The sequence below is a fragment of the Marmota marmota genome, unplaced genomic scaffold (genome assembly GCF_001458135.2).
Source record: "Marmota marmota marmota unplaced genomic scaffold, marMar, whole genome shotgun sequence".
In the NCBI taxonomy this organism is placed as follows: domain Eukaryota; kingdom Metazoa; phylum Chordata; class Mammalia; order Rodentia; family Sciuridae; genus Marmota; species Marmota marmota.
In genome coordinates, this window is record NW_026000294.1 from 8,458,766 (window position 1) to 8,482,536 (window position 23,771).

At 34.6% G+C, this 23,771-nt stretch overlaps 1 protein-coding gene across 1 annotated transcript in view; it reads left to right on the plus strand.

The window, feature by feature from the left end:
* LOC107155639 (vascular endothelial growth factor receptor kdr-like) overlaps positions 1-23,771 on the plus strand; it is a gene marked incomplete at its 5' end in the record, with an annotated part of 118,367 nt that overhangs the window by 68,730 nt on the left and 25,866 nt on the right. Inside the window, one exon of the mRNA XM_048797237.1 lies at positions 6,430-6,536. Coding sequence (XP_048653194.1) covers positions 6,430-6,536 — 107 coding nt within the window. The remainder of the gene's footprint in view (positions 1-6,429; positions 6,537-23,771) is intronic.

A 23,771-nucleotide genomic window follows, 5' to 3' on the forward strand; every position in this document is an offset into this window, starting at 1 on the left:
AGCAGGCTCCAAGAAGCAGTTTCCACGGGCTCCTTAGCCCTGGGCCAGGGCAGTTCCAGGAGCCGGAACTCGGCCGCTCCGTGCTCGGTGTATGCTATGATAAGAGCAGGCTCCAAGAAGCACTCAGGCACTGAGCCTGAGTAATCTGTCTGCAAGCCGCAGGCGAATGGCAGCCTGAAATTACCTGTTCTATGGCTGAATGAGCTGCAGTCAGTCGAAAACAGGGATGGTGTGTCAGCTCTCCAAGATGGTGGCCGCTGGCCTCCTCTGTGGTCTGACCGGTGTGGAGAACCGGAATGGACCGCTTCCTTCCCCCGTCTCGAACCCAGAATTCAGCACTGAGTACGGTGCTTGCACAGCTGGCAGAAACTGCAGCGCTGTATCCCTGCGCCACTATCTCCTCCTCGTTTCCCAGCGCGCTTCAGACTCTAGCCGCGGGGCGGTTTGCTGAATAAGCAGTGTTACCCTCCGTGCGACAAATCTCTCGCGTTTGAGTCCCCGTAGCCGATCCTTGTGCGATGGAAATCCTTCCTCCAGGTTCCGGAGCACCCCACTATTGCTGGAAATTCCTAACAAGATAGCCTTTAGCTGTCCTGACTTGTCATACTCCCACACAGTGACGCGGCACACGGGGGCAATGCACTCCCCTCGCCGCCATCTTCAAGTTCCCCGAGATATTTCCTTTTTTATCTCTAATTTTGTTGATTTGTATCTTGTCTTTCTTTCTTATGGTTTGTTTGGCTACAATTTATCAATCTTGTTTATCTTTGCAAAGAACTAACTCTTTGATTCTTTGATCCTTTTCATGTTTTTTGTAAATTCTCAGTTTCATTGATTTCCATTCTAATATTATTTCCCATTTTCTACAGATTTGGGTGTTAGATTATTCTTCTTTTCTATAGCCTTTATGTTTAGTTTTTTTATTTGGGATATTTTCTGTTTTTTTAATGTAGGGATTCAGTGCTATAAACTTCCCTTACAAACAGCCTTCATACTCTCCCAGAGATTTTAGTATGCTTTATCTCTATTCTCATTCTTTTCAAAAATTTTTAAATTTTCCCCGTGATTTCTTCTTCTTTCATTTTTTTTAGTTTTATTCATTTTATTTTTTTAAATACAACATCAGAATGCATTACAATTCTTATTACACATATAGAGTACAATTTTTCATATCATTGTATATAGAGTATGTTCATAGCAATTCATGCCTGTATACATGTACTTTGTTTTTTTGTATTACAATTCTTATTATACATATATACCACAATTTTTCATATCTCTGTTTATAAATAAAGTATGTTGACACCCAATTCGAGCCTTCATACATGTACTTTGTTTTTTGTTTTTTGTTTTTTTTTTTTTGACTTTCAGGGTTAGTCCACTGAAGTATTTAATGATGGTTTTACAAAGCAAACATATGGCATTTATCCCAAAAATCACCATTGTGTAACACTTAAGATTCTGAACAATGCAAGTGTCTCCTTTGAAGGATCATGTATAATTAATGTGTCTTAAAGATTATTGAAGATTGTAAGCCCTTTTTGCATGTGTAATATTGGTGGCTTTTAAAATATTGATGCATTTGTACAAGTTACTTGACTTGAATTTTACAGTGAACTCAGAAAAGAAGATGTCAAAGTTGGACAAATTTTAATGAACTCTCTTTCTTACCAAAGCTTCTTAAAATAGATAATACTTTGATATGAACTACTATCCTGAATTCCAATGAATATGTAAGTGAAAGGTACAGAAACAAAATGGCAATGAAGACTTGAGGAAAAGTTCCAAAGTTTAACCATTTTGGACCTGTTCTTTGTGCAACCCCTGTTTCCCTACATTTTGCCTCCAATTGCTCCTACTGTGAGCATTTTCCATAAATAAATCTAATCATCTTTCAATTGCTATTGTCTCTTCTGTGGCTTCTGTTCTCTGCTGCCCCATGTCCAGTCACAACTATCATCTCCTGCCACAGATGATGCCATGGAGGCCTCAAAGTAACAATGCTTTTCAATGTTGTGTTACACAGTCATACATGTACTTTGGATAATGATGTCCATCACATTCCACCATCCTTGCTAATCCCCTTCCCCCTCTCTTCCCCTCCCACCCCTCTTCCCTATCTAGAATTCATCTAATCCCCCCATGCTCCCCCTCCCTACCCCACTATGAGTCAGTCTACTTATATCAGAGAAAACATTCAGCATTTGTTTTTTGGGGGGATTGGCTAACTTCACTTAGCATTATCTTCTCCAACTCCATCCATTTACCTGCAAATTCCATGATTTTATTCTCTTTTAATGCTTAGTAAAATTCCTGTGTGTATATATGCCACATTTTTTATCCATTCATCCACTGAAGGGCATCTAGGTTGGCTCCACAGTTTAGCTATTGTGAATTGTGCTGCTTTAAATATTATGTGCGTATGTCCCTGTTGTATGCTGTTTTTAGGTCCTTTGGGTGTAGTTCAAGGAGGGGGATAGGTGGGTTAAATGGTGGTTACATTCCCAGATTTCCGAGGATTCTCCATACTGCTTTCCATATTGGCTGTACCAATTTGCAGTCCCACCAGCAATGTATGAGTGTACCTTTTTCTCTACATCCTCTCCAACACTTATTGTTGTTTGTCTTCATAATAGCTGCCATTCTAACTGGAGTGAGATGATATCTTAGAGTAGTTTTGATTTGCATTTCTCTGATTGCTAGAGATGATGAGCATTTTTTCATATATTTGTTGATTGATTGTATATCCTCTTCTGAGAAGTGTCTGTTCAGATCTGTGGCCCATCATTTGTTGATTGGTTTATTTATTTTTATTTATTTTTTGGTGCTTAGCTTTTTGAGTTCTTTATTATCCTAGAGACTAGTGTTCTAGCTTATGTGTGAGGGGTAAAAATTTGCTCCCCCTTGATTTCTTTTTAGATCCCTTCATCATTCAAATATGTATTATTTAATCTATAGGTGGTAGAATGGTTTTTGTTTTTATCTTGTCATTGATTTCTAATTACACTCCATTATTATCCGATAGGGGGGAAGAAATTTTTGTGCCTTAAAATATGATCTATTTTAGAGAAATTTGCAGGTGCCACAGGGAAGACAGTGAGTTTGATGGATTAACTTTTCCAATGGATGAAATATTATACAACATTGCTTTACTGTACTTCAATAATGAATATGCTGAAAAAGAATAAATCTAACCATTAAGGTGAAAGACCTTTACAATAAAAACTATAAAACATGTTAGAAAGAAATTGAATATCTTAGAAGATGAAAAGATATTCCATGTTCATTTATAGGCAGACTTAATATTATCAAAACAGCCATGCTACCAAAAGCATTGTACAGATTCAATGTAATTTTCATCAAAATGCCAATGACATTCATCACAGAACTAGAAAAATCAGTACTGAAATTTATTTGGAATACTAGGAGATCAAGAATAGCCAAAACAATACTGAGGAAGTATACCAAACTTCAAATTATACTACATCATTGTACAGTCAATAAGTCATACATGAAAACAAATGTAATAGAAGATATAGAGAAAAACCTACATAGATACTGTCATTTGATACTAGACAAAGATGCTAAAAGCATAGAAAGAAAGAAGATAGAAAAGATAGCCTTTTTAAACCACTGTTGCTGGGAAAATTGGATATCCATATGTATAAGAATGAAACTAGAACTCTATATGTCCCCCTGCACAAAACTGAACTCAATGTGGATCAAAGACCTAGGAATTAGACCAGGAAATTTACAACTACTAGAGGAAAATGTGGGCTCAAACTTTCAATGTGTTGGTACTGTCTTCCTTAACAAGACTCCTAAAGTGCAAGAAATAAATCCAAAAATCAATAAATTGGATTATATCAAATTAAAATTCTTCTATACAGCAAAGGAATTTTTATGGTAACCATTTGTTTATTTTTGAGAAGAGTAGGCTGAGGATGGTCAAGTGATTCATAATAATAAATAAAAATTAAAACAGGAAAAAATATCTCATAATACTCTCTTATCATTTTCTTTTTAATTTTAATTTGTTATATATGATAACAGAATACATTACAACACATACTACACATTTAGAGCACAATTTTTCATATCTATGGTTGTACATAAAGTAGGAAAGATGGTGGGATGTGATGATCATCATTCCCCTAAGAACATGTATGAAGACATGAAGGATGTGACTCTACTTTGTGTACAGCAAAGGAATTTAAGTCAGAATGACAATTATCCAGAATACATAAAAACTTTAAAAAGCATACAAATCATATTAAACTCTGGTGATGGTATGGAAATAAAATACACTGATACATTGTTGGTGGTATTGCAAATTAATACAACCACTCTTTAAAGCAGTATAGTGATTCCTTAAAAAAGTAGGAATGGAGCCAGCATCTGACCAAGCTTTCCCACTCATCTCCATGGTATATATCTAAAATAAACATACTATCAACATACAGTCACCTCAGTGTTTATAGTAGCACAATTAACAATAGCCAAGCTATGGAACCAATCCAGATACCTGTCAACAGATGAATGAATAAAGAAAATGTAATACACACACACACACACACACACACAAATTTTACTCAGCTGAAAAGAAGAATGAGATTGTGGCATTTACTGCTAAATAGATGCAGCGGTAGAAAATCATGCTCAGTGAAACAAGCCACACCCAGAAAAATCAAGGGTCAAATGTTTTCTCCCCTATGCAGAAGGAAGAACAAAATAAGAGGAGGGGAGTGTGTTGGCATTTCATGAAATTACAAGAGATATCAATGGAATATAAGAAAGGGATTGAGGGGAAGGAAGGAGGACAGGAAAATAGTTGTTGGTGGAATGAAACTGACCAAGAGAACATAGGCAAAGTAAAAAGATACCAGTTCCACTTCAGAGGTGGGTGGACAGAAATGGGATGTTTCTTTTCTTTTCTTCTTGAAGAAGGACATGGAGTTTGCTTTTGATGATATACAATATTCTGGGGATGGATAATCATCATTACTTTAACAACAATGTACATCTAACTAGTGTCACTGAGCTCCACAATTAAAGGGTTGAAATGGTACAATTAGTTATACATGTTTTAACTTAATAAAGTAAATTAAAAAAAAAACATTTATTATTCCTTAATTTTTGTGTGTCAGGAATCCAAAGAGAGCTTTACTGTGGCTCTAGGAGTCTTAAGAATTTTCATTGAAGATGATGGCTATGATTTTATTTGCATCTGAAAGCTTCATTAGATGTACATACATTTTAAAATTTACTCATGCATTTACTGACAAGGTACAGTTCTTCTGTGGATCTAGTCTGGAGCTCTGCCTTGATGTCTTTCTACATGGGTCTCTTCCTAGGGCAGCTCACATAATAAGAGTTTGCAAAGTGAAAGCCACATCTTTATACAACCTATTCTTGGAATCTGTATCTCTTCATGTTGGTCATAGTCTATTGATAAGAAGTGAGTCAATAAATTAATATCCCATCTAATGGGAGGGAATTATGTAAGGGTATGAATAACAAGGGACAGTGACCATTAGGACCACCCTAAAAGCTATTACAATTCTCTTGATACAAGAGAGATTAGTCCCATTTGAGAAGAAAATTGAGGAGAAAGGAAAGGAATGGGGAATTTTGGAGCTCAGTAGGAGGAGAGAATGCACTTTGAGCTGAGAGAGGTAATGTTTTGAAGGGAGATATAACATTTGAAGTAGGGTCCAATTTGACACAACCCCTTTCCTTTAAGTTAGCTTGTCTAAATAGATATCCAGAACTTATAATCACAATGAAGGATATAAAAGCCCCACCTAAACTCTCAGAATGATGAAGACCATATAGAGGTAAAGGCTTAGAGGCTCTATTAATCCAATGATATTTGATTTCAAAAGCAATATTTACCTATCTATGGTCAAACAAAACACTCAAGATTCATAATAACTGACCCTCTCCTATACCAACAAAAAGCTTGTCTCTCAAATTCAAATTTTAATGTCCTTGCCCAGTTAAAAATTAAATAAATAAAAATATCAACCATGAGGTATTGCATAGTTCAGATTAAATGAAGTTTAGTTTCAATCCCTCTCCACAATAATTCCATTGTAAAATCTTAAAAATGTAACAATTGTTGAACCTTTAAGAGTAAGGAACTTGATCTCCTGCTAGTAGTAATTGGTTTTAAATCTTCAACTGATTCCTAAAAAAGCAAATTAAGTAATAAATGAAGGAAACAGTATAGTTTTTTGCTGCTGTTTTTGTTCTGTGACTACTTAGCAAAATAGGCACTTTTCCTCTAGGGTTTGAATTAGTATATCCATTCATGTTGTTTTATATGTAGCTCTTCTCAGATAAATTCATTCAAGGAAGGGAATAAAATTTTTCATTTAGCATATATTTCCTTTGGGAATGATTGCCATTTGTGTTTTTTTCTTGCAGGATGGCAAAGATTACATACCACTTAGTGGCAATGGTAGAATTCCCACATTTAGGATGCTGGATCCAATGCAAGACACCTTAAGCAATGAGATCATCCTGGAAAACAGGTGAGATCCAGTAGATTCTGTTTCTTTGATGTGATGGTTAGGAAAATTTTTAACAGTCATACTTGTCTAGAATAGGTAGTTATTGTAAACGGTGGTATTGGAACCAACTGGACATAAATACTAGAGCCAGATGAAAGTCATAGTTCTATGTTTACTGCTGATATGTTAGTTTGGTGTATGGGCTTATGTGTGCAACCAGAGGACAGGTTAGTACTTATTTGGATTAGACTTACACATACTTGCAGTGTTCCCCAACAGATAGAATATACATTTTACAGACAATCATATTCTAAAGAGAAGAATGATCTGAAGAGAGTATGCCCAATTTTTTTTCCTGAACTTATCTGATAACTCAGTTTGTATCTCACAGTGGAGGGAAGGAAAGATTTTCTGGGATTATTCTCATTGAATTCTCATTGAATGTCTTTCCATGTAAATTATAATACTAAATAATAGTGTGTCTGTTAACAGAGGACTATAAGAATGTTAGGTGAGTTCACAATGTCAACAGAATAAAGGAAGGATAAAAATCTTATGATCATCTCAATGCATACACAATAAACATTTGATAAAAGTGAACATCCCTTCATGATAAAACACTGAGCTAGTTAGGTATAGAAGGGAATATATCTTAACCTACTAAAGACCATATATAACCATCCCAAAGATTGCATCATATTGAGTGGGTAAAATTGAAATTTTCCCAATATCTGAAATAAGTAAAGGATATCAGTATTCACTATTTTAATATAGGGATCAAATACTACAGAGAAATCAGTGAAGTGAAAGAATAATGGGCATCCAAACTAAGAAGAAATAAGTCAGCATGTCCCTGTTTACAGACATCAGGATCTTATATTTTGAAAACCCCCAAATTCCACACAAATATTACAACTAATAAAGAACTTCAGGAAATTGTAGGATGCAAAATCCACATTAAAACACATCAGTAGAATTTCTATATGCATATACTGAATTGTTGGAAAAAAGAATGAATAAAGTAAATACATTTCCAGTAGCTTCTGAAAACAAAATACTTAGAGATATATTTAACCAAATATATGAGATCTCTACAATGAAAACTATAAAAATATTTATGTAAAGAAATGAAGATATACAAAATTGGAAAGATAAATGATGTTCATGGACTGGAAGAATCAATATTGTTAAAAAGTCTATCCTACTAAAGTGACCCAAAGAATCAATGCAATCCCCATCCATGAAATGCATTCTTCACAGGGATAGAAAAAAACCCATAATATTTGTATGGAACAACAAAATAACATCAAGTAGTCAAAACAATCTTGAGCAAACCAGAAGGCTTGCACTATCTCACTTTAAATTATACTCCAAACCTGCAGTAATCAAAATAGGATGGTATAAATTGGAAAAAAATAGATATACAGGTGCATAGAACAGACTAGAGGGCCTAGAAGTAAAGCCACTTATCCGTAGCTAACATATTTTCAACAAATATGATAGGAAAGTGTTTTAGAAGAACAGTTTTTAAATGAATGATTACTGGAAAGCTAGATAGCCACATGTACAAAAAATTACACAAAATTCCATTATCCCTCACCAGTTAAAAAGTCAACTTAGAGATTCACCCACACTGGGCTCTACAGGACCCAGGCACACAGTGGGCTGGGTCTACCCCTTTCCTGGCTGGGCAGACACTAGCCAGAGCCTAGGCTCTAGTGCAGGACTGCCCCTTCTGCTAATGCACTACCACGAGAGCTGAGATACAGCCCAGGCTTCCCACACAAGCCCACTTGGGATCCAAGATCTCAACCGGGAGGTCAGGCCCAGTGGCACAGATCCACCCACACCAGCCTTTGCAGGGCCCAGGTGCACAGTGGGCCGGGTCCACTCCTTTACTAGTGGGGCAGACTCTCACCAGAGCCTAGTCTCTGGTGCAGGACCACCCCTTCTGAACAGTGCACTACTGTGAGAGCTGAGATCTAGCCCAGACCTCTCACAACAGCCCATGTGGGACTGAGGATTTCAGTAGGCCTGGTTCACCCATCCCCTGGTGGGGCAGACACTGCCAGAGACTAGCCTTTGGTGCAGGACCACCCCTTACTACCAGCAGACTACCACAGGAGGTCAAGCGCAGTGGCCCAGAACCACCCACTCCAACTTATGCAGGTCCCAGTCCCAGGATGCAGTAGCATCCATTGAGGGACACCCACAAGTTCTGGAAGCCCACCATCAAGGTGAGGTACAGACAATCTGCACAGGTACTACAAGATTATAGGGAAGAAACTGTAATATCTCAGATTTACACTGCAAGAAAGGAAAATACATAAACAACATGAAAAAACATGGGAGGAAAGTGCCCCAAACAAACCAGGACACTATAATAACAGAATCTATGGACAGCAAAGTTGTTGAAATCTCAGAGAAAGAGTTAAAAAGGTTCATAATTAAAATGATCGGTGAATTAAAGAATGACCTAAATGAGCAAATACAAGCAAAAATTGATCACTTCAACAATGAGAAAGAGGCATATACAGGTAGCAAAAGATTACTTCAAGAGAGAGAGACCCTGAAGAAAAACCAGTCAGAAATCCTTGAAATGAAGGATACAATAAATCAAATAAAAAAATCAATAGAAACCATTACCGATAGATAGATCACTTGGAAGAAAGAACATCAGATAATCAAGACAAAAGTATACAATCTGGAAAATAAAGTTGATCACACAGTGAAGAAAGTTAAAAAACATGAACAGAACATCCAAGAATTATGGGACAACATCAAAAGACTAAATCTAAGAGTTATTGGAATAGAGGAAGGCACAGAGTTTCAAACCAAAGAATGCACAATCTCTTCAATGAGATAATATCAGAAAATTTCCCAAACATGAAAAACGAATTTGAAAACCAAAATTACAATAGATCTACACCAAGACACATTATAATGAAAATGCCTATCATATAGAATAAGGATAGAACCTTAAAAGCCACAAGAGAGAGGAATCAGATCACATATAGGGGGGATACCAATTCATATCTCAGCAAATTTTTCTACCCAGACCCTCAAAGCCAGGAGATCATTGAACAACACATACCAAGATCTGAAAGAAAATAGATGCCAACCAAGAATCTTATGTCCAGCAAAACTAAACTTTAGATTTGATGATGAAATAAAAACCTTCCATGATAAAAAAGTTAAAATAATTTACAACTAGAAAGCCTACACTACAGAACATCCTCAGCAAAATATCCAAAGAAGAGGAAATGAAAAACAATGATGAAAATCAGCAAAGGGAGGGATTAAATCAATTATAAAATGAGGAAAATCTAATCAGATAGATTAGTCATGTTAAATACCAAAAAAAAAAAAAAAAGAATGCCTGGGAATACAAATTATGTCTCAGTAATAACCCTGAATGTTAATGGCCTAAACTCAACAATCAAAATGCACAGACTAGCATATTGGATTAAAAAAAGACCCAACAATATGCTGCCTCCAAGAGACACATCTCATAGAAAACAACATTCACAGACTGAAGGTGAAGGGTTGGGAAAATCATACCACTCACATGGACTGAGGAAGCAATCAGGGGTTTCCATCCTCATATCAAATAAAGTAGACTTCAAACTAAAGTCAATCAAAAAGGATAAAGAAGGACACTACGTACTTCTCAAGGGAAACATACACCAACAAGACTTAACAATTATAAATATATATGCCCCAAACATTGGAGCAGCTATGTTCATCAAACAAACTCTTCTCAAGTTCAAGAGTCAAATAGTCCACAACACAATACTTTTGGGTGACTTTAACACACCTCTTTCATCACTAGATAGATCTTCCAAACAAAAGCTGAACAAAGAAACTTTAGAATTCAATAATACAATCAATAACTTAGACTTAACTGACATATATATAATGTTCCAACCTTTAACGAGAGAATATACTTTCTTCTCAGTAGCACATGGATCCTTCTCTAAAATAGACCATATACTATGCCGCAAAGCAACTCTTAGCAAATATAAAAAATAGAAATACTACCCTGCATTTTATCAGGTCATAATGTAATGAAATTAGAAATCAATGATAAAATAAGAAATAAAATCCACTCCGACACCTGGAGACTATGGGTTACAGAAGAGATCAAAGAGGAGATTAAAAAATTTTTAGAGGTGAATGAGAAACAAATACAATTTATCAAAATCTCTGGGACACTATGAAAGCATTTCTAAGAGGAAAGGTCATTGCATGGAGTTCATTCCTTAAAAGAAGAAAGAGTCAACAAATAAATGACTTAACACTACATCTCAACACCCTAGAAAAAGAAGAACAAATCATCACCAAAAGCAAAAGAAGACAGGAAATAATTAAAATCAGAACTGAAGTCAATAAAATTGAAACAAAAGAAACAATTTAAAAATTGATAGAACAAAAAGTTGGTTCTTTGAAAAAATAAATAAAATTGACAGACATTTAGACATGCTAATGAAGAGAAGAAGAGTGAAAACTTAAATCACTATCATATATGATGACAAAGGAAATATCACAAAAGACACTACAGAAATACAGAAGATAATTAGAAATTAGTTTGAAAATATCGAAGGCATTGACAAATTTCTAGAGTCATATAATTTGCCCAAATTTAATTAGGATGATATACACAATTTAAACAGATCAATTTCACATGGCGAAATAGCAGGCTCCATCAAAAGTCTACCAACCAAGAAAAGCCCAAGACTGGATGTATACACAGCCGAGTTCTACAAGACCTATAAGAAGAACTAATTCCAATACTTTCCAATTTATTTCAGGAAATAGAAAAGAGGCAGTACATCTTCCAAAAAGTGGCCCTCATTCTATGAGGCCAATATCAGTCTGATTTCAAAACCAGGCAAAGACACAATAAAAAAAGAAAACTTCAGACCAATATCTCTAATGAACATAGATGCAAAAATTCTCAATAAAATTCTGGCAAATAAAATGCAGACATATAAAAAAAGATCGTGCACCATGATCAAGTGGGATTCATCCCAGGGATGCAAGGTTGGTTCAACATACAGAAATCAATAAATGTAATTCATCACATCAATAGACTTACAGAATCATATGATCATCTCAATAGACACAGGAAAAGCATTTGACAAAATATAGCATCCCTTTATATTCAAAACACAAGAAAAAATTGGGATAACAGTAACATATCTCAACATCATAAGGCTATCTATGTTAAGCCCCAGGCCAACATCATTCTAAATTGAGAAAAATTGAATGCATTTCCTACAAAAACTGGAAGAATACAGGGAAGACTTCTTTCAATACTTCTATTTAACATAGTTCTTGAAACACTGGCCAGAGCAATTAGACAAATGAAATTAAAGGTATACACATGAGAAAAGAAGAACTCAAATTGGCACTATTTGCTGATGATATTATTTCTATACCTGGAAGACCCTAAACGTTCTACCAGAAAACTCCTAGAACTAATAAATGAACTCAGCAAAGTAGCAGGATATAAAATCCACACCCTTAAATCAAAGGCATTTCTGTATATCAGTGACAAATCCTCAGAAAGGGAAATGAGAAAAACTACCCCATTCTCAATACCCTCATATAAAATACTTGGGAATCAACTTAATGAAAGAGGTGAAAGATCTATATAATGAAAATGATAGAACTCTTAAGAAGGAAATCAAAGAAGACATTAGAAGATGGAAAGATCTACCTTGCTCTTGAATAGGCAGAATTAATATTATCAAGATGACCATACTTCCAAAAGCACTATACAAATTTATTGCAATTCCAATCAAAATTCCAGTGACATTCCTCATAGAAATAGAAAAAGCAATCATGAAATTCATCTGGAAATAAAAGAGAACAGAATAGCTAAAGCAATCCTTAGCAGGAAGAGTGAAGCAGGGGCCATCACTATACCAGAGCATAAACTATACTACGGAGCAATAGTAACAAAAACAGCATGGTATTGGCACCAAAGCAGATTGGTAGACCAATGGTACAGAATAGAGGACACAGAGACTGACCTATAAAACAAAATTATTTTATATTAGACAAAGGTGCCAAGAACATGCATTGGAGAAAAGATATCCTCTTCAGCAAATGGTGCTGAGAAAACTGGAAATCCATAAGCAACAAAATGAGATTAAATCCCTATTTCTCACCATATACAAAACTCAACTCAAAATGAATCAAGGACTTAGGAATACAACCAGAAACCCTATATCTAATAGAAGAAAAAGTAGGCCCTAATCTCCATCATGTGGGATTAGGCCCCAACTTCCTTAATAAGACTCTTGTGGCACAAGAATTAAAATAAAAAATCAATAAATTGGATGAAATCAAACTAAAAACTTTCTTCTCAGCAAAAGAAACTGTCTGTGAGGTGAACAGAGAGCCTACATCTTGGGAGCAAATCTTTACCCCTCACACATCAGAGAGAACACTAATCACTAGGGTATGTAAAGCACTCAAAAAGTTAAACACCAAAAAAACAGATAACCCAATAACTAAATGGACCAAGGTACTGAAGAAACACTTCTCATAAGATGATGTACAATCAACAAATACATGAAAAATGTTCATCATCACTAGCAATTAGAGAAATGCAAATAAAAACGACTCTCAAATTTCATCTCACTCCAGTCAGAATGGCAGCTATTACGAAGACAAACAACAATAAGTGTTGGAGAGGATGTGGGGAAAAAGGAATACCCATACACTGCTGGTGGGACTGTGAATTGGTGCATCCAATATGGAAAGCAGTATGGAGATTTCTTGGAAAATTGGGAATGGAATCACTATTTGACCCAATGGGCTTAAAACAGCATACTACAGGGACACAGCCACATCAATTTTTATAGCAGCACAACTCACAATAGCTAAACTGTGGAATCAACCTAGATGCCCTTTAATAGATGAATGGATAAAAATATGGCATATATACACAATGGAATATTACTGAGCAATAAAAGAGAATAAAATCATGGCATTTGCAGGTAAATGGATGGAGTTAGAGAAGATAATGCTAAGTGAAGTGAGCCAATCACAAAAACCAAATCCCCAATGTTTTCTTTGATATAAGGAAGCTGCTTTATAGTGGGATAGGGTATGGGAGCATGGGCAGAGGGGTTGGAGGGGAAGGGAGGTATATGGGGCAATTAAAGATGGTGGAATGTGATGATCATTACTACCCAAAGTACATGTATGAAGACATGATTTGGTGTGAATATACTATGTATACAACCAGAGATATGAAAAATTGTGCTCTATATATGTAATAAGAATTGTAATGCATTTTTCTGTAATATATAAATTAAAAAATTTACATAAAAATCAACTTAATATGGATTGAATACTTAAATATAAAACTAGAAACCATAAAGCTGGCAGAAGAAAACACAAGGAAAATGCATCAAGACATTAGAACAGGAAAGGTTATTTTTAACAGGATCCCAACAATATAAAACCTAAAAATGATCAATAAAGTAAATAAACAACCTCCAGAATGGACTACAATATTTTCAAAGTATGTATCAGATAAGTGGTTAATAATCCAGAATAGCAAATGACTTAATACCAAAACTAAAACTAAAGAAAATGATTGATTACAAAAATTTCAATCACAAACAACTAAATAATATAATTAAAACTTTAGTGATCGGCATAAATGACACTTTTGAAAAGGATATATACAAATGTTTAATGTGAGAAAATGTTCAATATGTTTAATATATGAAAATGTTCAGCATTTCTAATCCTCAGGAAAATAAAATTAAAAAGAACAGTTAGATATCATTTAACATCTACTGTCATATATAACTAAAAAGAACAAATTTTAAAAATTCTAAAAATTAGAAAAAGTTATCACTTCACTCCAATTTAAATGGTTAGGATCAAAAAGACAAAACAATACAGCAGTTAAATAAAAGACAATTTAATTAAGTATTCCATTATATCATAACAATACAGTAGTTCCCTTTATCTTCATTTTCTATTTCCTTACTTTCAGTTACCCATAATCATTGAGGGTCTGAGAATGTTACAATTCCAGAAATAAGTAATTTATAAGTTTGAAATTTTAAAAATAGGAACCCAAATGTTTAATTGTGACATTTTCCTACTGAACTGGAAAAACTATGTGGATTGAACTGTGGTTCACAATGCATTTTCTAGTATTTTATTTCAGCAGCTCTTCCCATGGTAAGAAACTTCTCTCTGGCAGCACTTATACTGGTTGGTCCTTTCATTGTCAACCCTATTGTTTTATGAAGCAGAAAAGTGAAACATCTTCTCCGCATTTTGCTTTCCTGGAAGCATTTAAAATGATTTTCCAGCATCTTGTCAGCTTTCTTATTATCTGAATGTCCTATTTGCATGCTCAGTAGTCACCATTGATGAAGCAATTAATATTTAGGATGGATCACACTGAAGCCCTCTACATAGTGTTTTATTACAGCTTTTGTGTGAGTTCAACAGCAATAACAACAATAGTAACAACACTAACAGCTAATATTTATCAAGTACTTAACCAGGGACTATTTGCTCCTGTACTTCTCATAACAGGTTGATAATGAAACTAAGGTACAGGCAGGTTATCAAATTTGTCAGAGGCTTCACATCTAGAATTCAAACCAAGACAAAATGTTCTTAGAACTCATGGTCTTAATTGCTCTTCTATACTTCCTATCAAGTGCAAAATTCTCTTTTTACTCCTTTGAGGTATTTTTTGAAAACTTTGAACAGTGAAATACATTAGGGAATCCATTGTAATCAACAGAAGTACCTGAGATGCAGACAATGAAAGGAGGTGGTCTTAAGCTTTATATTAAGCCCTTGTCTAAAGTTCCTGCATATCTGTTTCTACAATGGACCTTGCAAGTATCCTTGATGCTATCTAGGGTGGCTTTAATCATTGCATAAAAAAAGTGAATGTTTTCATTGCACTGTACCATATACTTAAAATGGTTAAAATGGTAATTCTTAATGTCTATATTACTATTTTAAAACCCCATATATGTGTGTGTATATGTGTGTGAATATGTGTGTGTATGATATATATATATATTCAATAAAGGATACACTGTTACATTCCCACAAGCAATGCACAAGAGTTCCTTTGTACTCATCTTCACTTAAACACGTCTTTCCTTATTTTGTTAAAACACATTTTAATGGGTTTTAGGTGATATGTCATTATGGTTTTAATTTGATTTCCATAGTGAATAATGATGCTATTTTTCATTTACCTGTTGCCTATTGTGTGCTTTCTTATGAGAAATTTCTGGTCAGGTCCTTTGCCCATTTTTAAATCATGTTATTTTTCCTTCTTATAAAATTGTTTGAATTCCTTCTATATTTTGGAAACCGACACCCATCTGATATATGACTTGGACATATTACTCATTTTGTAGGTTCCTTTTCTGTGCACAAGGTTCTTTCTTTCTTTCTTTCTTTCTTTCTTTCTTTCTTTCTTTCTTTCTTTCTTTCTTTTTATTGGTTTGTTTTGTTTGCTATAATCCCATTTACCTATTACATTTTTACATTTGATGCTTGGGCTTTCAGGGTTATACCCCATAAAATTATTGCATAGAACAATATTCTATAGCTTTTCGTCTTTGTTTGCTTCTAGTAATATAGGCTCATGCTTTATATTTAAGACTAACCATTTTTTAATTTATTTTTATGTGGTGCTGAAGATCAATCCTAGTGCCTCACATGTGCAAGGCAAGCACTCGGCCACTGAGCTAAAACACCAGCCCAAGACTAATACATTTTGAATTGACTTTTGTATATAATATGATACGAGGATCCAATTTCATTCTTGTTTTCCCAGCAATGTTTATTGAATAGAATGTCATTTCCCCAGTATGCATTCTTGTCACCTCTGTTGAAAACCAATTGACTATAAATGTGCATCTTATTTCCTGTTCCATTGGTCATCGTATCTGCTTTATGATAGTACTATGTTGCTTAAATTATAATCACTTTATTATGTTTTGGGAAAATGGGAGTGTGATGCCTCCAACTTATTTCTTTTATATCAATATTGTTTTGGTTATTTGGGGTCTTTTGTGGTTTCATACAAGTTTAAGGATTATTTTATCTATTTATGTGAAAAATATTGGAGTTTTTATAGGGATTTGCATTGAACCTGTCAATTCTTCTACGAAAATATTCAGAGGAACTGAAATCAGTATGTTGAGGGGATATTTCCACTCCATGTTAATTGCTGCATTTATTAATAATCGCCAGTATATGGAATCAACCAAAGGGTCCATCAATGAATGAATGAATAAAGGAAATGTGGTATATATACATAAAAATACCATTTAATCTTTAAAAAGAAAAAAATCCTCTCATTTGATGAAAGGTTGAGGAATCATTTCCATTGCCGCGTCCGGCCAAGGGAGCCGAGTCCGGCGAGGGACGGCGAGGTTAAAAGACACACAGGACACCAAGGTTCTTCATCCAGGAGTCACACACTTTATTGCTAACACACTTTCTTTTATCCCCAAGCAGCAGAAGTGGAAAACTACCCAAAAGCAGGAGGGAGGGGGGAGAAATTTAGTTTCAACATCTATTATTGTCAGGTACCGAAACCTCCCTTAACAAGAAGTCCATCAGACCAGAAAAGGTCAAGACATTCCTGTGGGATACATATGTCTCAGACGGACAAGCAGGAACAGAAAAACCGCAAGTTCGCCATGGCCTTGTGAGCTGGCCACACTGGCATGCAGAACAAACTAGTGGAGGTAGGGCTCCAGGGGCCAGGGTGGACCTGCTGCCAACAATTTCCATTGAGGGGGTCAATATAGTCAATGAGAACATATGTTCTTTGTGCCCAACTATCTTTCTTTCCATTTCTTCTTGAAGCATGTACTGAGCACAAGAGTAGAGGCTGAAGGCTGTCAAACCCTTCCTCTTTTTGTGTTGCCCAACGAATAGCCATTGGCATTAAAAATTCTCAGCTTCCCTTTTTAAGTTATGGTGAGATGGGAAATACTGTCAGCAGGGTTTTGTCTGCCTTGACACCAAGTATGCACTCCTAAGGTGAAGTCCCTGAAGAATTCTGCGAGAGCAATTACTGCATGTGGAGTTCCTGAAGGCAGGACTTAGGTCTAGTCAGGACTTAGGGACTTTGTTGAATGATGACTGCTCCGAAGATATTAAATCAACACACCTCCAGGGCCCAGCAGTTGCCCATCTGTGGTGTAAGTCTGTAACCTAAGAGCTTTCCCAGTGTTCCACTGATAGGTTGAGGGAGCCAATCAATCCTTCATGGCTTCTGTTATCCATAGGCACCCTTTTTAGGCTTCCAGGCTTAGTCCTAGAGCATAGTCCCACTTGCACATTAAAGTTCCCGACCTGCTTAAGCTGGTCCTGAAAGCGACCAGACTCAAAGAGGCAGCAGAGCTTTGGATCTCCTCGGCCTCTCTGACTTGTATTTTCCTGGTTAAAATATTCTCAATGCCTATTTTGCTGTTGGTTTGTTAGGCACAGTCTAGGTCACATGGAAGGTGTCTGCCAGGACCATGAATTGGACCCAGCTCAAATTTCCTGGTTCCGGGTTCCTGTAGCTGCTGACATAACACCATTACCTCAAGATATCTCCTGCCTTTGCTTTATGTGGACAATTGGGATACATGAGGCAACTTTTATGCACTATTATACTGTGTAGTAGAGCTGTATTTATATGAGGTTGTATCTTCTATTCTATTCCATTGGTCTTTATGACTATTTTGATGGGAATATCATTCTATTTTGTTACTATAGCTTTGTAGCATAATTTGAGATTTAGCATTCTGATATCTCTTGCATTGCTTTGGCTATTCTGGTTCTCTTATTCTTCCAAATGATTTATTTGGAAAGAATTATTTTTTCTAGTTTTATGAAAAATGTCATTGGTATTTTCATGGGGATTGCACTGAATCTGTATATTGCTATGGGTCATATGCCCAGTTTGATAATATTAATTCTGCCTATCGAAGAAAATGGAAGGACTTTGCATTTTCTAAGGTCTTTATTAAATTTCTTCAGTGTTCTATAATTTTCATTGTAGAGATCTCCTTGATTAAATTAATTCTTAGTTATTTCATTTCATTTTTAGGTTGTTATGAAAGGGATGTTTCCCTGATTTCTTTCTCAGCTGAATCTGTGTTGGATTATAGTAACATTATTGATTTATAAGTGCTGATCCTATATCTTGCTACTTTGCTGAATTTACATATCAGTTCTAGAAGTCATTTGGTGAATTTTTTTCTGTCCTCTAGTTATAGGATCATGTCATCAGCAAACAGAGATAATTTGATTTCTTCCTTTCATATTCATATTCTTTTAATTTCCTTTTTTAAAACTGAGTTCTCTGACTGGAGTTTCAAGGACAGTATTATATAGGGGTTATGAGAGTGTCTTGTACCTGATTTTATAAAAATTATTTTAGTTTTTCTCTGTTAAGTATGATACTGGCGGGCTGGGGATATGGTTCAAGCGGTAGTGCGCTCGCCTGGCAGGCGTGTGGCCCGGGTTCGATCCTCAGCACCACACACAAAGATGTTGTGTCTGCGGAAAACTAAAAAAATAAATAAATATTAAAAATTCTCTCTCTCTCTCTCTCTCTCTCAAAAAAAAAGTATGATACTGGCCTTGGGTTGTATTATGCCCTTTATAACATTGAGGTGAGTTCTTTCTATCCTTAGTTTCTCCAGGTTTTTTAACATGGACAGTTGCTTGGTTTTGTCAAATAATTTTTCTGCATTTATTGAGACAATCATGGTTTTTGTCCTTAATTCTATAAATGTGGTGAAATACATATATTCATTTGTATAAGTTGAACCAAATTTCCATTTTTAGAATGAAACCAACTTGTTCATGGGGTACTGTCTTCTTGCTGTGTTTTTGAATATTGTTTACCACTGTTTGAGCAGTATTATTTCCATCTATATCAATCAGGTATATAGGTCTGAAGTTATCTTTTCTTGATATGTCTTTGTATTGTTTTGGTATTAGGGTAATACTGTCTTTTAGAATAGATTTGGATGTGTTTTTGCCTTTTCTGTATTGTGGAGTATTTTGATAAGGATTAGTGTTAGTACATTAAAGGTCAGGTAGAACTTGCCTGAGAGTTCATCTGGTCTTGAGCTTTTCTTTATTGGAAGGTTCTAATTGCTTCTTTAATCTAATTGCTTAATTGGTCTAATTATGTTTTTTATTTCCTCATGGTTTAATTTGGTTAGATTGTATGAGTCTGCAAATTTGTGAATATATTCTAGATTTTCAAGTTTAGTGGTATAAATTTTCAAAACAACTTCTAATGATCCTCTAGATTTCAAAAGATTTTTTAATGATAATTAATTTTTTATCTTTATTTTTGATGACTTGGCTCTTCTCTGTCTTACTATTGGTTACTTTAGCAATGTGTTATTAATCTTGTTTATCTTTTGAAATAAGCAATCCTTCATCTTATTGATCCTTTACATTGGTTTTTATTATCCATTTCATTAATTTTGACTCTGATATTATGGCTGCCTTTTCTTGTCTTTATAATTAGTTTGTTATTATTTTGCTAGAACCTTTATGTCTATCATTTATTTGCAATATTTCTATTTTTTTAATGTGGAAATTTAATGCTATAAACTTTCCTCTAAGAACTGCTCTCATACTGTTTCAGAAATCTTGTTATATACTATCTCTGTTCTCATTTGTTTCTAAGATCTTTAAACTTTCTCCATGATTTGTTTTGTGTTCTAGTCCTAAAGTGTATTATTTAATCTGTGGGTATTAAGTTTTTTATTTTTTATTTTTATTTTAAATTTCTTTTCTTTCTTTTTTGATATAATGGAAATAGTTATTTTTAATAATTTTATATTTCCTAAGGGTTATTTTGTGCCCTGAAATATGATCTGTTTTAGGAATGTTCCATGTACCACTTAGAAAAAGTTGAATTCAGTTGTTCCTGAGTGAACTATTTTACACATCTGTTAGGGTCATTTGATTAATATAATTTTTGGTTCTGAAGAATCTAGTTAGTTCATTTCTGCAACACCCATCTTATGGTGAGAGATTTATTGAAATCACCTTGTATTAATATATCATTGTCTACTGATTCTTTAATTTGAGAAAATTTTATTTTATCTACACAGGTATACCAAATATGGGGGCATAAATATTTACAATCATTATAAGTTAATGATGGATAATTCATTTTACAAGTATGAAGTGAACTTCTTTGTTCTTTGTGATTAATTTTGTCTTGAAGTCTACTTTTTCTGATAAGAAAATAGCTACCCCTGCTTACTTTTAGTTTCCATTTGAATGGCATATTTTTTTCCACCCTTTTACCTTCAGTTTGTGGATGTTTTTGCCTGTGAGCCTCTTTTGAACAACATGAATGTGGTTCTTTTATTTAGTCCATCCAGTCATTTTTGTTGTGGTTGTTATTGTTTGTTAGTAGAGTTCAGAGCATTTACATATTCATAATGTAATGAATATGTAAAGACATAATTATTATTTCATGTCAATTTTATTTATATGTAATGCTTAACTTAGATGTGATTCCTCTTTAATTGACTATTCATGTAGTGAGCTTCATCCATATGCTGTCAAATTTATTTTTCATTTTCTCTTTGAAATATTTTTTTCACTTTTTTAGTTGCAGATGGACACAATACCTTTATTATTTTATTATTTTTATGAGGTGCTGAGTATCCAACTTAGGGCCTCACATGTGCTAGGCTAGCACTCTACCCCTGAGCCACAACCCCAGCCCTCTGAAATAGTTCATTGAATGTGTCTCATAGTGCAGGCTTAGTGATTATATATTCTTTCAGTTTCTGCTTTTCATAGAGGGTTTTTCATTTCATCTTTACTTGTGGAGAATATTTTTGTTGGATATAAGAATTTTGGTTAGAACCTGTTTTCTTACAGGGATTGCTATATATATTTCCTAGCCTTCCTATCTTTTAATTGGGCTCCTTCTAAATGTGACTAGTTGCTTTTTCTATTTTGACCTTTAAAATTCACTCTTTATTCAGTATATCTGATAATCTAAGTATAATGTATCTTGGAGTGGAATTGTTTAAAATCTTGCCTCTTTGGGATCCCAAATGCCTCTTGTGTTTGGATTTCCATCTCATTCCTAAGGTTTCAAGATTTTTCTCAATTATTTCATTGAAAAATCTCTGTGTTCCTTTAGTTTGTATTTAAGTGCCTTCATCTATGCCCATTATTTTATATTTTCTGTCTTAATGTCATTCCCAATTTCTTGAATATTCTGGTCATCATCTTTTAACATGTTTTATTTATTGTTGACTTTATTTTTAAGATTATATATTTTTTCTTGAAGGCCTGACAATGGGTCTTCTATGTGGTCTAATCAGATAGTGACGCATTAAACTGAGTTTTTAATTTATTTTATTGAGTCTTTCATTACTCAGATATCTATATTTCTTTCTCAGAATCTCTATATCTTTCTTAAAATGACTTTTCACTTCTGGTATTTTCTATGTTGATTCCTTACATCTCCTTTTATCTCATTGAATAATTTAACTGTGGACTTTCTTAATTCTTTTCCCAACATTCTCTTCACTTTGATGTCAGTGGGATCAATTATTTGTTAAGTGGTGTGGGCTGTGTGGAGTAATTTGTTCCCTTAATATTTAATTTTGTTTGTATGTCTTCCCATATGCTGGGATGATTATCTCTTATGCTTTTTTGCAGGTAATATTTATTGAGTTTTTTTTCTTAAGTGTACCAGGTTGTGCAAATATCCATGTATTGATATTCCCATGCACCATGTGTCCCTTGCTGTTCTCAATTATCAGCACAAGAGAAGATATTAAACCCTATCAACTGTAATCACTTCAGAGCAAAGACAAGTAGTAATAAACCTTAGGAAAATTTGTTGAAAGTATTCTACAGAGTTCCTTTAATCTTGGTATAAAATTGTAGAAATGTTTTGGAATATGGCTACAAATAAGCTATTAACTATAGTAAAACATAATACACTATATAGGGGTTAAAGGAGAAAGTGGTAGTAATTGGGTAAATGAAAGAAAAAATAAAATATATAAAAGAATAATATAATGGTAAAAATAAGAATAAGATGGGTTGAAGCATTTGAGACAGGAGCAAGTAATATAAATAGAAATGTGGGACTAAGAAGAGGAAGCATAAACTTGAGCTAGGAAAACCAAGAGAGAATGATTGAAGTCACTCTAACTAATTTCCTATGTACAAATGAAAAGACCTAAGTGTATGCCAGAATCATGCCCACCCACAAGAATGGAGTCCTAAATATGATAAGATATATCCTATGCTTGTATAAATTTATCAAAATAGATTTTACTATCATGTATAGCTAAAAATACCAACAAAAATAAATATCAAAAAAGAAAAAGATTAGAAGAAATATAATTGAATGGATTGAGAATGCAATATGGAATAAAAGGGTAATATTCAATTCAATACATTATGAAATGTAGAATATGTAAGATCAAAATTATGTTAGAGCTATTTATGATAATTCATGCCAAGGTGGAGATGTTTCTTACTGAACCATTCTGTTCTGGATTTCATCATGATTTGAAACTTTATACAATTCCTATTATTCTTCACATTTACTTGTATGATTCCTTATATGTGGAGGTAGTGATCACATCAACTCATATTTGATAACAATTCTAGGAGGCCCCTCCAAGTTCGATGTTTCTAAATTCCTACTATCTGTTGGGTTAGAGGAGAAAGTCTAATTTTCTGGGATAGAAGACAGTTTATTCCCTGTTAGGGGGTGTACTCTTATGTGCCCTCCTAAGGAAAAGCTCCATGCATCCATCACTGACATGTCCAGTATGGGCTTTGTTTAGTGGTACAAGGTAGAACTATTTTAGCATGTTTGATGTGGCACTAGATGGCTCATGAGGGATTGTAGGGCTGCTACCCTCTCTACAGGTCACAGGTCAGTGGGATTTTATCTAGTCATGTTGGGTGTTGACTTGTGTCTATGGATTCCTCCTTTGTAAATATCTTTGTAAGATGTACTGCCGTTGTATACGCTTGTGGTTCTCTGCTCACTGCTTGGAGTTATCTTCAGGACTGTCAGTCCATGCATCTGAATGATATTTGATTTAATAAATAATGCTGGTACTCCCAGCTGTGTATCCTTTTGTAATTACATGGATAGAGGAACAAATTCCCTGGTTGTTATGGTTTCTTACCAGCTGATTCTTATTTGTCAGCCCAGAGGCC